We start from the raw sequence: 17,283 nt of genomic DNA on the forward strand, positions 1-17,283 counted from the left end.
TTTTTCATGACACACATAAGCTATTACTCTAAAATCTGATCCTTCTAATAAATTTTATGACATAAAAGTAATACTTCATATATATATATATATATTCAACTTACCGTCGCTGATATCAAATCGTCACACACTTTCTGGGCTGTACGAATAGGATTTGGGTTCATGGGTATAAATACCGCGTGTAGAGTAACACCTGGTGGCAGGATATCAGGTTCATAGGTTATATCCTCGACCACTTGATACAAGTAAGCAATATTATCACCGTTACTGAGTACTGCACCAACCTTGAAAATTTTGGAGTTCTCGTAGGCAACAGCAACGCCACCTATAGAGCCATCGTGCTGCTGGGCGGAGAACAAAATACAAAAAACGATAGTTTGCAGCGCCATCTGGACGCCATACTGAAGAGCCGGTTTCTTTTTCCAGTGAAAGATTCCCGACTTGACAGCATGTGGCATTCTTGGACTGACCACGAGAACACAGAAACACCGTCATAAAAATATTCCAGTTCTGGATCTTTCGGACAGTGTGATGATCATCGTTAACTGTAAAAAAAAATATATATACATATATTAAAATTTATTAAAAGTCAAAGTAATTGATATGTATCCTTATAAAAATATTCTCCAAAAGCAAAATATAAACATATAAAGGTGCTCTTCTGGCAAAATATAACTTTGATGAAGTTTTCTTTTTTTTTTTGGCTATTATATCAAACATTAGCCCTCAGTGCATTTTTTTCTTTTATCGCATGCATATCTTACTAGCATTAGCGCCCTAGTGTCACACTTGGGAAATTATCATGAACCCAGTCGCATTCTAATTTTTTATATTCGATGATGACGACTGTTCTCTTAAAACAATCAATATAAAAGATGAAGAGTTACCATAGCAACAAAACTAGAATAATATCTCAATCAGTGGATGTATTCTGAACCTCGATATGACTCGAGTGTTGGAAAAAATACATGTTGAAAGAAACTGTCAAGGATGAAAGCTACAGTTTAAGAGATTCATTTAAGTTATCTGTGGTTTCAGATAGATATATATATATAAGCAGGTGATCCTCTTCTCAATACCTCCATACTACCGTGTATTGATATTTATTGATGACCAATACATCAAATTATTTTAATTACTGTATATTTCAATTAAAATTACTTTTATTTTAATTAGAATGTTAAATTTCGTATGTAAAGAAGTTATTTGTTTCTTTCTAAATACACAGCTACACTATCGCTGCTCTGCCCACCGCTGGTATCGAAACTCTATATCTAGCGTTATAAGCCCTAAACTTACCGCTGAGCCACCAGGAGGGGAAAGAATTTGCTATTAATTACTACTAGAATTTATAATTCAGGCCTGGCATGGGCAGGTGGTTAGGGCGCTCGACTCGTAATCATGCCTTTGCCTGGTCCCAAGTCCAGGATGAGAAAGGAGGAGGGTTGGGCGTGGGGCTAGCAACTCCACCCCGTAAAAACCAACCTCCTACAAGTAACTGCAACAACAACTTCCGTTGACGAGGTGTTGTTGCGGCCCTATGCTCCACTGGGAGTTTACAGGAATAAAGAAAAGAAAGAAGAGAATTTATAATATATTTCGTTAAATCAATCAGTATATATTTTAAACGAGCTTCTGTTAAAAATATCATTGAAAATATACATTGATTGTTTCCAGTTCGCGACTACTAAATTTTAAAGATACTCTTGGTAACTCGTTAGAAAATGACATTTTGTCACTAAGTTCCGCTCAAGCAGACTTTTTTCTTAAAAAACTGTTATTTGTTGGTTAAAGAGTAGCCCAAGAGTTGGCAGTGGGTGGTGATGACTAGCTGCCTTCCCTCTAGTCTTACACTACTAAATTAGGGACGGCTAGCGCTGATAGCCCTAGTGTAGCTTTGCGCGAAATAAAAAAAACCAAACCTTAAAATCTTTCTTATTTATTTCGTTTGTCTTGTTTTCTGTTTCGTATAAAAATAAAAACTGCTTATAAACATGTTGCCTTTTGGCGCTGAAACTTTGCTTTGGTCGTAGTTTTATTTTCTGTTCACAGAACGTAATTATTTGTTTGTTTGCTGACTGTCGCGCAAAGATACTAGAGAGCTATCTGAGCTAGCCACACTAAGAAGTGATAAACTAGAGGGAAGGTATATAATCAACACCACCCACTGTCAACGCTTGGGTTACTCTTTCACCAATTAAAAGTGAGATTGGTAGTCACATTCTAACGTCTCCACGCGTGAAAGGGCGAGCATGTTCGGTAATTGGATTCGAAGTGCGAGTCGAGTGACCTAACCACCAGGTCGTATAATTGAGAACGATTCTGTATTATACTTGCTCAGGTGATTGACTACCAGTTATCACTTGACTGATTTATTAAAAAGTGTTTATATAGAAATGCACGATGACCACTAGATGGTGTTAGAAACAATAAATAAATGATTGAGGTTAATTCCAAGCTGATTCATTTAAAAGTTAAACTACTTTTATGTCAACGCCCTAAAAGATGAGCAATTAAATTCAATAAACATACTTTTATATGCCACTAAGGTGCCCGTAAAAGCTACGTTGTATACAAATGAAAATGGACGACCTTTAGGTCTAACTTGTTTGTTTGTTTTGGAGTTAAGCACAAAGCTACACAATGGGCTATCCGTGCTCTGCCCACCACTGGTATCGAAACCCGGTTTCTGCTTGGAGCGAATGCGGCAGGAAACCACAAAATAAATGCTCTTTATATACAATTAATACTTTGTAGAAGACAAAAGACCAAAGTTTTGTATAGGTTTCAAAAACAGGATACTAAACATTCTAACTGCTCCTAGAAAGCGCTAGTGGTAACAAAATTATTTAAAAGTATCGATCACTTTATGTGACGTTCCCACGTTACACAGAAAATGCCAAAGATCGCTGTAGAAAAACCAAATTCAACACTTGGGTACGTTTGTCAAGAATTAGAAAATAAAGGTTAAATAAGAGAAACAACACAGTTTGTTCATTAATTATACATCGGATTAATAAAAGCTCGTCAACTGGTTTGATTACACCATTAAATGTCAAAACCAGAAGAACAAACCAAATACAAAACGTCGATTTAACTCTAACCTTAGGTTAAATTTGTTTCAATGATGGACAGTGCCATTCATTGAATATTAACTCCCTCACAACGGAAGCTTCGGAAAATAGGTACACAACATTTGCATATAAGTTTAAATGTTACTCAGTTTTTTCTACTAGAAATAGCACTAAATGAATACAGTGCAAAAAAATGTGGATAAATAAATCGATAAGTATTAACAATGGCCGTATTGGCCAGAATTGTTGCCATTTTTTCAAAGCTTAAACTCACATGTGAGTATCAACATGTTTTTAGATCGTTTTTGATATACTGGTAAATTTATGAAAATGAAAATATAAAATGTGCTTGAGTTTATATGAAACTGAAATTGTTAAAACTGTTGATTTAATTATTTGTATTTATAGGTTTATTCATTAACGTACTGACCGTCACATTATAACTCCCCCCACGGCTGAAAGGACGAGCATGTTTGATGAGCCGGGAATTCGAACCCGCAGATTGCGAGTCGAGTGCCCTAACTATCTGGCCATGCCGGGCCTCGAAATGATTTAGGAAAAAAATTAATATGGTAAATCACATTAAAACAATTTTTCAAATATAATGAGCTTCTATATCTTTGGGTTAATCTAAAACCAGGCAAGATAACTACTATCTTCAGTAATGAAAAATCAACACCAATTTAAGCATCACTGTAAAGTCTATAAGTTTACATCAAGTGGTATCATTGTTATTTACACTTGAAACTTAGTGTTATGAAACTATAGGACAACTATTATTGTGACAAACTTAGTGCTATGAAACTATAGGACAACTATTATTATGACAAACTTAGTGCTATGAAACTATAAGGACAACTATTATTATGACAAACTTAGTGCTATGAAACTATAGGACAACTATTATTATGACAAACTTAGTGCTATGAAACTATAGGACAACTATTATTATGACAAAATTAGTGCTATGAAACTATAGGACAACTATTATTATGACAAACTTAGTGCTATGAAACTATAGGACAACTATTATTATGACAAACTTAGTGCTATGAAACTATAGGACAACTATTATTATGACAAAATTAGCATTTCCGTATCTACAGGCTGCCCGAAGCACTTAATGCGATAATATATAATCCGAGCTTCAGTAATTGGAAAGTTTCGATGTATATTCTATAACAAGTTTTCTACCTATTTTATCCACCTTTTACGTAAAATGTTATCGATTGACGTCACGGTTTTTAGTTTAGTTTTATTTTGTTTTTTGCTACGCGTATTAACGTACTTTCAAAGCTAATGCCTGAGCAGTCATCCAATTTAATCTAAAAAATAAGATATGCTTCAGTTTCGTTATTACTTTGTTCACGTCTTTTGTACATTAAGGTAGACTTTGTTGTTTGTTTGTTTTGTATGTGTGTGTGTTGTTTTTTTTTTTTGTGCTGTGTATCTCATACGCATATTTTGTTAGTAGCAAAACCTTGTGCTTGATAGGGAAAAATCAATGTCGCACTAGCATATATGAAATTGTACGCTACTTTACATACAGTCTGTTTAGCAACAAAATATTTCTCAACGTTTTCAAGAAAAGCGCACCAACTATCAATTGAACTAACTCATACTAAGTCATATACTAACTCATTTCAGTATATGAGAGTTATTTTCAGATATCATTAGGCAGAAAAAAATTGACAAAAGTTTTGGATAACGCTTTTTTTTTTCAGGACAATAGTCTTAAAGGCCTAAAACATGTTTATTGTTCTTTCCTTTTGTTCAAATCTACATATTTGGCGATATTCGTTCTGTCCACCGCGAGAAATGGAATCCCGGAACATACCTAATATAGGATATATAACATGTGAATGAGTTATTTAATGCCTAGTCTTCACATTAGGACCAAACAAAATGTACACGTTTTCGTAAGTATATGCTCTGTACAACAGATCACACTTCCGACAAATTGACACAATACAACTGTGTACTATCATGACAATCGTATGTTTAAGCCACGCTTTTAAATTTTCGTTACTTAATTAAAGGTCGCTTGACTGATTCGATGTATGATTTGACCTATAAGTATCGCAGATCAAGTTCGACCATCTTGGGTTATGCAGGTCCTGAAACAGTTCAGATCATTATATGTATAATACGCACTTCCAAAGTTCATTTTACAGTTCTACATAGAAACTAGTAGATTTAATTAATTTCTTATATCCAGAGAACTCGGTAACTTCCGCCAGTCTTGTAACATATAACGTGTTAAAGCTGACAGTAAAATGTCATGTGCCCAGGCAGGTGTGGGGTCTCATCACCTTTACTGTAGAATAATAGTGATTACAGTCTCAATAGTGGTTTAATTAGCGTATTATAGTGTGTAATAGGGAGTCTGAAAAGCGAGACATGTGATTTTAAGAGCAATAAACATGTTTTTAAAGGCTATGGATTTAAGTACCTTGTAATTTAGCTGTCACTAAGCTATGAGGTCAAACGCGCTAATCTTTAAATAAGTAAAGGTATGTTTTGATGTGATGAAATTATAATTTTAGAACATCCGAATGTTTAGAGTGATATATCTAATAAACACATATTAGTAGTCATTATGTACTCATTTTCAGCATTTTAGAACGATACGGTATTGGTTACTAATTATCAGTATTCACCTTCAATGTTTTCTGATAAAAAACAAAGAAGTATTTATTAGCAGCGAGGCAACAGCAATAGTACCGTATTTTTCGGAATATAAGACGCACCCTTATTTTGAAGACAATGTTTTGGGGAAAAAAGCTACAGTCGCATTTGAGCTAGTCAACAGCATCCACTAGAAAAGTAAATATTGAGTTATTCTTATCTGGCTGAATGGTGATCTTGTTCTTGATCTGAATCTTGATCAATTTCAATTATTTCTTTGTCTGAAAAATGAAAACACTTTTATACGTATGAGACAAATTAATAAACACTCATTATTTTCTCCCAACCACTAGCTTTCTAGGGAACTTCCAAATGGTTATACTCGTCCAGAGCTAAAGACTAGGTTACTCAATTCACTAATAGATGGATCTTTGACACAGACCAATCACGTTAGATATTTATAAACCATTTTTAACATCAGGACTAAAGGTAGCAAAAAATGTTTTTCTTAAACTTTACTTTTCAGTCTATGTTTGGAAAATCTGTACCAACAATGTCGTGTAAAGGTTTCATATTTTTAAATTGCACTAAAACCTTAAAGTCCTACAAAATTTATATTATGCGATACAAATAGACAGTGCCGTTTAGTTGATTCAACTAGTTGCCCGGTAACTAGTTGCGATTGTAACTTGGAACCCCTTTTGGTTTCAGTTTTCCTTTCCATTCAATTCCTCGATGTGACAGTGGTAAGTCTACGGACTTACAACGCAAAAAATCCCAGATTCGATTTCCTGCAGTGGACCGAGTGTAGATAGCCTACTTTGCAGCAAGAAAACAACACCATTTTCATTTGAATTGGGAGTAGATGTGTTATCTTCATTTCATTTTTATTCATTGACTTATTCTGGGCCGCTCAGTGGTCTGCGGACTTATAACGCTAAAAATTAGTTTTCGATACCTGCGGTGGGCACAACACAGATAGTCCATTCTGTAGCTTAGTGCTTAACTACAAGCAGCCCGGCATGGCCAGGTGGTTAGGGTGCTCGACTCGCAGTCTGCGGATCGCGGGTTCGAATCCCCATCACACCAAACATGCTCGCCCTTTCAGCCGTGGGGGCGTTATAATGTGACGGTCAATCCCACTATTCGTTGGTAAAAGAGTAGCCCAAGAGTTGGCGGTGGGTGGTGATGACTAGCTGCCTTCCCTCTAGTCTTACACTGCTAAATTAGGGACGGCTAGCGCAGATAGCCCTCGTGTAGCTTTGCGCGAAAAACAAAAAATAACAAACTACAAGCAAGTAAACTAATTAAAAAAGACTTATTCTGGTAGGTGACTTATTACAGTCTGTAAGTCATAACTTAAAGATCTGATACAATGTTCTTAAACGAATAAAGTTTAACTAAAGTTAGAATTTTTATTGCATTAACGAATCAAATTATGTTTAACAAGAGCTTAATTATCGAATGTTGTTTATTTATGAAAGATCACAATTTTCTTAGAAATGAAATATATGTCTTCCTTCGAAGATATGTATTTGTAGGTTATACATACTATCTTTCAAAATTTAAAAAAATGGCCATAAAACAAATTTTGTATGATGTTTAAGGGTGCAGAAGCTTAGTGGGTAGGAATTCTATGACATATCTTACATTTTTTATTATTGTTGCCGTTTTTTAGCGCAAAGCAACATAATAGAATATCTGCACTCTATCCACTTCAAGGAATCAAACCCCGGACCTGAGCAATTCTCTAAGTCTCTAAAATTTACCGTCGGCCCACCAGAGGAACTTTCGATTACTCATGAAAGAGGAAAATTAATTACTATTGATGCTTCTAGGTTTGAATAATTCAGTTGTTTCTTACTAAAGTCACTAAGCTGTGATTTTTTTTTAAGGTGATGATATCACAACCTAAACTGTGCCGCCCTAATGGTCAACACGTAACCGTTAGTACATTTCACCGAAGCGAAAATTCCCGTAATACTATTGTTGATTGTCACAATGTCAGCTTGCATTCCACAGATTCCCTACTTTTATTTCCGCACGCCTCGACTGGAAAATGTGAATGTTTCCCGTTGTAGGAGTGCTGAGAGAAACGACTGCCACAAGAGAAACATTATTTCCACGTCCACATCACTGACATTTTAAAATAATCGAGGTTGCTGTAATAGATTTTCTTGTCTAAGAAGTTTTAAATTCCAGCCATCAAGATAATAAAAACAGATTTAATGATTTCTATCCTGAAAGATCTTGAGCAAGATTAACCACAGTAACAACCCCCCAATGCTTGTTACGTGACCACTAAGAGCAAAATAATATGAGAGAGAGAGCCATAAACAAATATTTAGTTACACTAATTTGTTCATGTGTAAGAATACGAATGAAAAAATGAACTGATTTAATTTATAGTAAATGTCTATCGGGATCAGGTGTAGAATGTTAAAGATAAGAAATAAAGACGTTGCCGTTTTTCTCAAGCACGTTTACAGCATTCAGAGAGGTGTGAAAAGTATTTACTGCTAACTGTAGAGGTAATACAATTTCTGGTTTGTTATTTGAGAATTCTAGAAACAGAATACCATTTCCTGAAGTAACTACTGATCTTTTATTTTTTAGTGTGATTTTATGATGTTAGGTAATTAATCCAGAGAACTGATTATACTCTGGATCTTAGGGTTTTAAAAATATATTTAGAAGTATAATTCAAGCTACTTAACCTTGGACTTAGCATTACTGCTCAAGATGGTGTAACGGTGATGGTGCCACAAGGTAATTAGATGCATGATGTAGTTGTGTTTGTAATTGCTTTATTTGCTCTGCAAGGGTGAAAAGGGGCCTTTTGCGTTTGTCTTTCGCTGCCAATTACTGTTATTGTTGTTTTTAATGCAAAGCAACATAATGGAATATCTATGCTCTGTCCACTTCCAGGAATCGAACCCCGTATCTGAGCGGTGTAAGTCCGTAAGCTTACCATGCCCCCCCCCCAGGGGATTGTTTGATTATTTGTTATAGAGCAAAATTAATTACCATCGTTTCTTTTAGATTTTCGTAATTAAATTCATAGCCTCTCCATTACTTAGACTTCTACTCTGCCTCTGCACGACGATATATGAGTGCTGGAGGCTCCTTGCCGAGATGTGGTGGGATCTCGAGATGGCATGGACCCCAGAACGATTTGGTCATGTCACACCAGTACGTGGTCACGCCCTGACCAACCACAAATCATACTCTATCCGTCGGTAGATGGTGGGAGCTGTGTGATGTCGTTAGGGTTAAGGGATTAATTAGTAAACCAACCGCCTCACACACCAATGACTGCTAGCGGTAAATATTTTGACAGACTCACTTTGTTAGTTTGGCAAGCAAATAAGGACAAACACCTAAACGAAATCTGTTGGCAAATACATCCAAACTATCACGAGAATTCGTGCCGCTGAAGTCGATGTAGGTTGTCTAGTGGGTGCAGCAGAGACCACACAACCCCTGCCTCGCCTTAAACAAACCATGTACAGGCAAGACGAAATGCAAAATCTACCATGTCATGATTCATTCCGCCCTTTTATTGATGTGAATCTTTGATCAAGAAAGTTGAGCGAGGCATATTGTATTCATCACGACCAACATTCTCTAAAAAAATGAAGCTAGTAGCTCTACAGCTCAAATTTTAAACTACTAAGTCTAGTAATGACCTGGTGGTTATGGCGTTTGACTCCAATCTGCGGGTCGCGGGTTTGAATCCCCGTCGCCGAACATGCTCGCCCTTTCAGCTGTAAGGCCGTTATAATGTGACGGCTAATCCCAATCGTTGGTTAAACAGTAGCCCAAGAGTTGACTCTAATAAATTAAGGACGACTACCTAGAAAAGAGATGAAATATTCCCAAGAATCAACGACTATGCAATGGTCATGGCGGCCTCAGTACTTATTAAGATGAATCTATTAACATTACTACTCATATTCTGAAATACTGACTCTAGCAGTACTACAACATAAACTTTCAAATACTGACTAAATACAGTACTAAAACTCAATTTTCAAATACTGACTCTAGCAGTATTAAAACTCAATTTTTTCAATACTAAACCCAATAGTACTTTTCAAATGATCAGATACTGGATCTGGCAGTACAGAAGAAGTATATTTATTACCAATAAGTTTTAATCAAAGCAAGAGTGTTACCTATATAGATCAAAACTAGAAATTAACTCAATAAATAATTTAGCTAATTTAATATACCTGTCTAAATAAATAAAAAATGCAATTTCATAAAACACATAATAATTAATTTGCATTGATCCATCATTTGCATTCCTTAGCTGTTATCGATATTTATGACCGTAGTCCCAGTAATCTCACGGAGTTTGTCCAGCTTAGGAGATTTTAGTTATTCTTAAATCCACATGCTAAGCTAGCAGTGTCAAATAAGCTCACAATTAAAAACAAAGCTATATAATAAACAAACGAAAAATAATACACATTTGGAAAATATGAGATATATTAAAACTTCTAAACCAATACTAACATAATAGAAAGCATGGAATATAACTCACTTACAAGACGCATAAAAACTAGTTGGTAACTTTAGGTACTATCACTGACTCTCTATCCTTGAAAAACGTGACATAATTATACCCAAAACATTAATCACCCTCGAGTGACCAATGAAAGCCCAATTAAACGGCGACTTCGACAGGGTAAGAAGTCATACATTAGATGTAGAACAGCGGATCCCAACCTTTTCACCAGCAAGAGCCCCTTTTATTATTATTTCACCCCTCCACCCGGACCCCATGTTTTTGAAAGATTCCGTCTACCCAACATAATAATCAACACGTTTTCCACTTTCCACTATCAAATAAAATACATATATAACTGAGGGTGCAATTTAAAAAATTAACAGTATTAAAAAACTTACTTCTGAGATGGTATTACCTTCGCGGTTAGGAACCACTGATGTAGAATAAGAATACAGAATATGTAAAAACGGATTAAGCAGTCCAAAAGAATTGTTACCTTGCACCTATCAGAATTACCATACTCAAGATAACTGGAAGTATGGTAAAAAAATAGTTAAACCTATGATTAAGAAGTACGGCTAAAATTATAAAATAATCGTTACAGAAGCATAATAATGATAGCAAAGCCCAAACCCACATTTCTTAATTGAGTTTAAAATGTGGCTTTATGACACCAGAGGAAAAAAAGGTGCCACAAAACTGGATATTTTCGAGTTATTTTTCCATATCTTTAATCAATTGTATCATCATTGTTCACACTTTCCAAACGTATTAAGTTTACATTTAGTGTGCCATAGATTATGTGAGCTTCTGATTGCATAGCAAAATAAAAACGAATAACTTTCCATTGAAAGAAACCTAAACTTGAAAAAAGATTTGCTAGTGTTTTTAGCAATGTTATCTTATTGCCCTGCCTTGTCAAATATCAAGAGTAGTGTCAACATTTTAACTCATAACACTGCTGTACGGAAAGAGAATCGGTTTTATAGGAATACTTATATTTTATTAAGAGTTTATGTTTTAACGCAAAGCTAACAATAGGCCATCTGTCCATTGCGGAGAATCGAACCCTATATTTTAGCGTTTTGCATCTGTGAACGTGCCGCTGACCAACCGCGGGACTTTAGTTAGCGTTTTATTTAATACTCCATGCTGATGTATTGTGGTACTTAAATAAAATAAGTAAATTGCATGAGAGGAATTTTCATTGTTCTTTAGCAAGAAAAAAAGATAGAATATCAACACGCGGATATGTAAAACGTACCATACAACTTACCATGCTACCAGAAGTTTGTATTGCTATGCTACTAACCAATCACATTATTTTATTGTAAGGGATAAACTAAAAAAAAAATATCTAATTTCAGATAGATAGATAAATACACTGGTTAGCAGTCAAAACCAAAACAGTTAGTAGGGAATAGAGTTAGCGGTTATTGATTTTATTTTGACTACGTTTGAAACATAAGCTATTCAACTGATAATGTACAAACTAACCGAATATAATATTTGCAACTGACGGTATAATGGGATCACGTATAGTACTGGTACAGATTCAAGTTGTGCGAACAAAACTAACTACACGGAAAATTACTTAAATTTTCTATAAAATAAAACAAGGCACGTCAAAAAAATGTGAAAAACATAGAATATACCTACAAAATTACAAGACCTGGGTTTTTAAGTGGAAAATAATAAATTCGTGAAAGACTTGTATCAAGACAAAAAAGTTTTGTGGAAAATTACAAATCAAGAAAGAAAAATGGGACTTATAAAACCTGTAAAGGCAAGTAATAGTAATAGGTTAATAAAAACATAGACCAGAATCAGAATGTAAGCTTTACATTTTTGAAAGACAATTCAATATAACAAACTAGCTAAAAATACCGAATTCTATAAATCAAAAAGTTAAAAATAAAATATATAGTGATTAGTATGCATTGAATCGTCATTAAATAGTATGACATAATGAACATCTACAAAATGTGTACAAAGATTGTGTTTTATCTATGAAGTTATTTGTTAAACATAAGATCACCCTGTACATAAAAAATTATTTGATGTTTGTTTGGAATTTCGCGTAAAGCTACACCACTGCACTAGCCGTCCCTAATTTAGCAGTGTAAGACTAGAGGGGAAAGCAGCTAGTCATTACCACCCATCGTCAATTCTTGGGCTAATCTTTTATCAACGAATAGTGGGATTGTCCGTCACATTATAACGCCCCCACTGTTGAAAGTGCGAGCATGTTTGGTGGGACGAGGATTCGAACCCGCGACCAGCAGACTGAGAATCGAGATCACTAACCACCTGGCCATGCAAGGTCACCACGGTTATAGTAACCACCTGGCCATGCAAGATCATCACGGTTATGGTATATGCCATTTTGAAAGGTGGTGTCATTGGTCATCTATAAGTCTTTGTCAGCCTTGCTGTGTTTTTATGAAGTATGGAAGGAAGTATGTTGACAAAACAAAGTATCTAAGTAAAAATCCATAACGTACAAAATGTGTATTAATATTGTGTTTTTCCTGTGAAGCTATATGTTTAAATATAAGAACAACCAGAATGGATTTCTTGAGAACAACCAGAATGGATTTCTTGAAAACAACCAGAATAGATTTCTTGAGAACAACCAGAATAGATTTCTTGAGAACAACCAGAATAGATTTCTTGAGAACAACCAGAATGGATTTCTTGAGAACAATCAGAATAGATTTCTTGAGAACAACCAGAATGGATTTCTTGAAAACAACCAGAATAGATTTTTTGAGAACAATCAGAATAGATTTCTTGAGAACAACCAGAATGGATTTCTTGAAAACAACCAGAATGGATTTCTTGAAAATAACCAGAATAGATTTCTTGAGAACAACCAGAATGGATTTCTTGAGAACAATCAGAATAGATTTCTTGAGAACAAACAGAATGGATTTCTTGAAAAATCTATAATAAAAAAGGTTTAATGACTTTTTAAGAATTTTTATTTGTCGTTCTGTTAAAACACCTTTAAAGCTTAACATATTGGACCAATAAAGTTGAAATTTCTGATAAAAAAAAGGTTAGTTTAAGACGAGAAGGTCATTTTTTTGTTTTTCTAACCAGTATTCCATTTAAAAAACTTTATAACCTAAAAAATGATAAATATACTAAATCAAATTTTATGATTGTTTCTTCATCCAGAATGGGGCCCGGCATGGCCAGTTGGTTAGGGCGCTTGACTCGCAATCTGAGGGTCGCGGGTTCGAATCCCCGTCACACCAAACATGCTCGCCCTTTCAGCGTGGGGGCGTTATAATATGACGGTCAATCCCACTTTTCGTTGGTAAAAGAGTAGCCTAAGAGTTGGCGGTGGGTGGTGATGACTAGCTACCTTCCCTCTAGTCTTACACTGCTAAATTATGGACGGCTAGCGCAGATAGCCCTCGTGTTGCTTTGCGCGAAATTCAAAACAAGCAATCATCCAGAATGTAGATACAGTTTTAATTTATTTTATTTTTTTTTATGTTTCATACAATTTGGTTTAGACATTTTCCTGAGATAACGTTAAAATGCTTTTGACACCCCACTGTCCGGAAAGAGTTTGAAAATTTCAAATCGCAAACGTTAAGTTGTATAGAAATAGTAATTCATGTCAGCTGACTAGTCATATCCTCCAATAGCTTTGTATGGTTTATCAGTTGCTTCCTGAAAAACCAGTCTCTATAAGGACACATAACTCGTAAGTCGTTGGTTTCAATTGGCATCCCAAGAATAATGGACTCGGTTTCCTGGAAAAGAAACAAAAACGACTCATATGTCAAGTCTAAGCTTGAGGCATTTCAGTTTTCGGGTGTCGAAAACAAATTTACCACAATTCGTGAGTATATCGATCTATATTTTGTTCTTGTTGCAGGCTAACTTCTGACTACTTAATATAGGTCTAGGTAACTCCGTTCCATACAATTCGTGAGCATATCGATCTATATTTTGTTCTTGTTGCAGGCTAACTTCTGACTACTTAATATAGGTCTAGGTAACTCCGTTCCATACTTATTTTTGTATCAAATTTTGTACTAGTTTCCTTCTTCATTTATTTAATTTCAAAATGTATTTACTTACTTATATTTATTTGCTCATTCTATTTACGGTTCAATTAATTTTTATTCAGCTTATTTTCACATTTTTTTCATTCTAGTTGAATCAACTTCAGCTAGATCTTCAAATATGCCATCAACATCTGATGAATCAGCATCACTGTTAGCCACAGCTACAAAAACTGTTGCAACTCCTTTAGTTTCAGAGACAGTATGCATTTCTTAAACAGCTCCTAAGAAAGGGATAGAAATTCATGTTATGTGAAAGTTCTATTTAAATGGATTGCAAAGTTGAAAACTGATTGGTTGTAATACAGCACGAAGACAAACAAGTAAAATACTGTCGAGACCATTTGGTGCCAAATATGTCAACAATACTGTCCCAACAAAACAACATAGTATATTGTCAAGACCATTTGGTGCCAAATATGTCAACAATACTGTCCCAACAAAACAACATAGTATATTGTCAAGACCATTAGGTGCCAAATGGTCAACAATACTGTCCCAACAAAACAACATAGTATATTGTTGGTACCATGAATGCCAAAAGGACTCGATCAAACAGTACAACAGGTCTGACGTACACATAAACGCTCTTACTGCTCACCATGCAGTACTAGCTATAAAGAGAAACGAGCCATAAGGTATGGAAAAGAAGCATATAAAAATGACATTGACACTTTTATAAATAATCAAAATGTTGTCCAGGACATCCTATTATGTAACCATCAATGACATATCATTTACTGACTTTCTGAAATCAATATAACTACAGATAAGCAATTCCATTTCAATGGGCAAAATCTACTGCAGTAATAAAGAATATAGGATGTTCATAACTGAAATCGCTGGTACTCTGCGTGATGAATTAAGGTAACAATTACATGCTGCTGACTTCTTTTCCTCGATGATTGATGGTAGTACAGACAGAAATAGCTCAGAAAAGGAAGTTGTGTATGTCCAGATAATAACATTTTTTATCCTCATATTGCATACCACAAGCTTATGGCTATAAAAAATGGCAAGGCTGAGAAAATTCTAGAAGCAGCCTTCGAAGCTTTAGAGCAGGTTGTCAAAGTGACAGTTTTGACATTAGAAGTAGTGCAGGCACATTGCTGGTATTGGATGCGCCTTGGCTGGAACTGGCCCTGAAAGAAATCTTAAAACAACATACCCAAATACAGTAGTTTCTATCCATCTTTCTGTTCTATAAAAATCCTTCAAAGTAGCATGGAAAAGTAAATGAGGTAGCAGTAATAAGGGAAGGTCACTCCCTTAAACCTAAAAGAGCCAATGAAACAAGATGAATACAGAATAAGCACTATCTCTTTGAAACTTCAAATTAATTAGTGAAGTATAATTGTGCTCATAGAAAACGTTTCTCGGGACCACAAGAATAGAAGCATCACAAAGAATTTGACAACAATACTGTAGACTTCTCTGAATGTGAGTTTAAATTTATTTTTACATGTTTCTATTTTTAAATGTTTTCGAAGAAGTCAGCAAAGACTCTTTGTTCTTTCAACCAAATGGCATCACGATGCCCAGTGCCTTGGCCAAAACAGAAAATTCATAGAGGGACCATGCTTCTTTTCACAGGATGAGGAAGAACACGTGGAAGATGAGTTCTGCTGTACATGTCAGAACGGACAGTTGAAGGGGCACTGACTAAACAATGTGAAAACTAAAGTAGATTTGTGAGATAAAACAGACTATTGTTAGTTATCAATGATTCCTTGGATGTAATGATGCTTTTCTGGTGACCAAAGTGAAATAAATCTTACACATTTCACCAAAAATATTGGCCTGACAAGAACCTTCATCTTTATGATCCAGAGAAAATTCAACATCTCACTGTTCATTTCAGCACAATTTTAGAAAATTGTGGCTGTGACACAGACTGTCCTAGGTGAGTGAGAAGAGGTGAAGACTTAGATCAGACGTAATATCCGCTGTTTCCTGACATTCGTCCACTGTTTGCGTGGAAGCGTATAAACAAGGAAAGTATTGCATCTCTGCAACATTTATCCTTATCAACCTTAAGCTGTAAGATTGGCACTTTAACCTGGACAATTACACCCCTAACTCAGAATTACTGTCAACAGCTCTGAAGAACAAGAAAGGTAGCAAACTAAAAACGTTGTCAACAGATAGTGATTTTCTGGTTAAAGACTTCGACGGACCAGACTTTCACCGTAACTGAAATAAACATTTTCAGATAGAGAGGGGCAGGATACAATTTCTTAATATACTTGTAATTCGTTTTAAATAAATGATAACTTTGTTGTTCTTGTTTGTTTTGAATTTTGATAAAAGCTACACGAGAGCTATCTGCGCTAGCCGTCCCTAATTTAACAACGAATTACTAGAGGGAAGGCAGCTAGTCATCATCACCCACCACCAACTCTTGGGCTACTCTTTTACCAACGAAAAGTGGGATTGACATTCACATTATAACTCTCCCACGGCATGTTTGGTGGGACGGGGATTCGAACCCGCGACCCTCATATTGCCAGTTAAGCGCCCTAATCATCTGGCTATGCCTGGCCATTTAGTGTTCTTAAATCACTTGCCTTTCTGTTTCTTTCGCTGGTGTGGCTTTTCAGCTATCCTTTCTTACGAAAACAGCTATTGATTTCTGAGTGCCTAGAAACTTGTGAGCCTTTGTCAAGTTTACACCCTTGACTTGGATCTTATTAACAGTATCAGGACAATGTTTCTTCTTGTATTTGATGGGGATGAGGTATCTTTAATAACTATTCCTTCCACTTCACGGAAGAAAGCGTTGTTCTGGTTTAGCCTGGGGGTGGTGCTTTTGGAGCCCGTTGCTGCCCTTAGCGCCTGCTTGTGCGAATTTCTTCACTACCATAGTTAACACTACATTATTTAACAATCTCGCAACAAGCACATTCTTCCTCATAGATGTTATGATATATTCAGTCGGGCATTAAATTATCATTATATATATATATATATATATACATAT

At 35.4% G+C, this 17,283-nt stretch overlaps 1 protein-coding gene across 5 annotated transcripts in view; it reads right to left on the minus strand.

Moving 5' to 3' along the window:
- LOC106467053 (glutamate [NMDA] receptor subunit 1-like) overlaps positions 1–17,283 on the minus strand; it is a 127,079-nt gene that overhangs the window by 102,638 nt on the left and 7,158 nt on the right. For all 5 annotated transcript variants that reach the window (XR_002612440.1, XM_022395705.1, XM_022395714.1 and 2 more), the window contains exon 2: positions 105–545. Coding sequence is in view for 4 of the 5 variants with exons in the window: in XM_022395705.1 (XP_022251413.1) it covers positions 105–458 (354 nt within the window). In the remaining variant the exon portion in view is untranslated. The remainder of the gene's footprint in view (positions 1–104; positions 546–17,283) is intronic.

The sequence above is a fragment of the Limulus polyphemus genome, unplaced genomic scaffold, assembly GCF_000517525.1.
Source record: "Limulus polyphemus unplaced genomic scaffold, Limulus_polyphemus-2.1.2 Scaffold77, whole genome shotgun sequence".
NCBI lineage: Eukaryota > Metazoa > Arthropoda > Merostomata > Xiphosura > Limulidae > Limulus > Limulus polyphemus.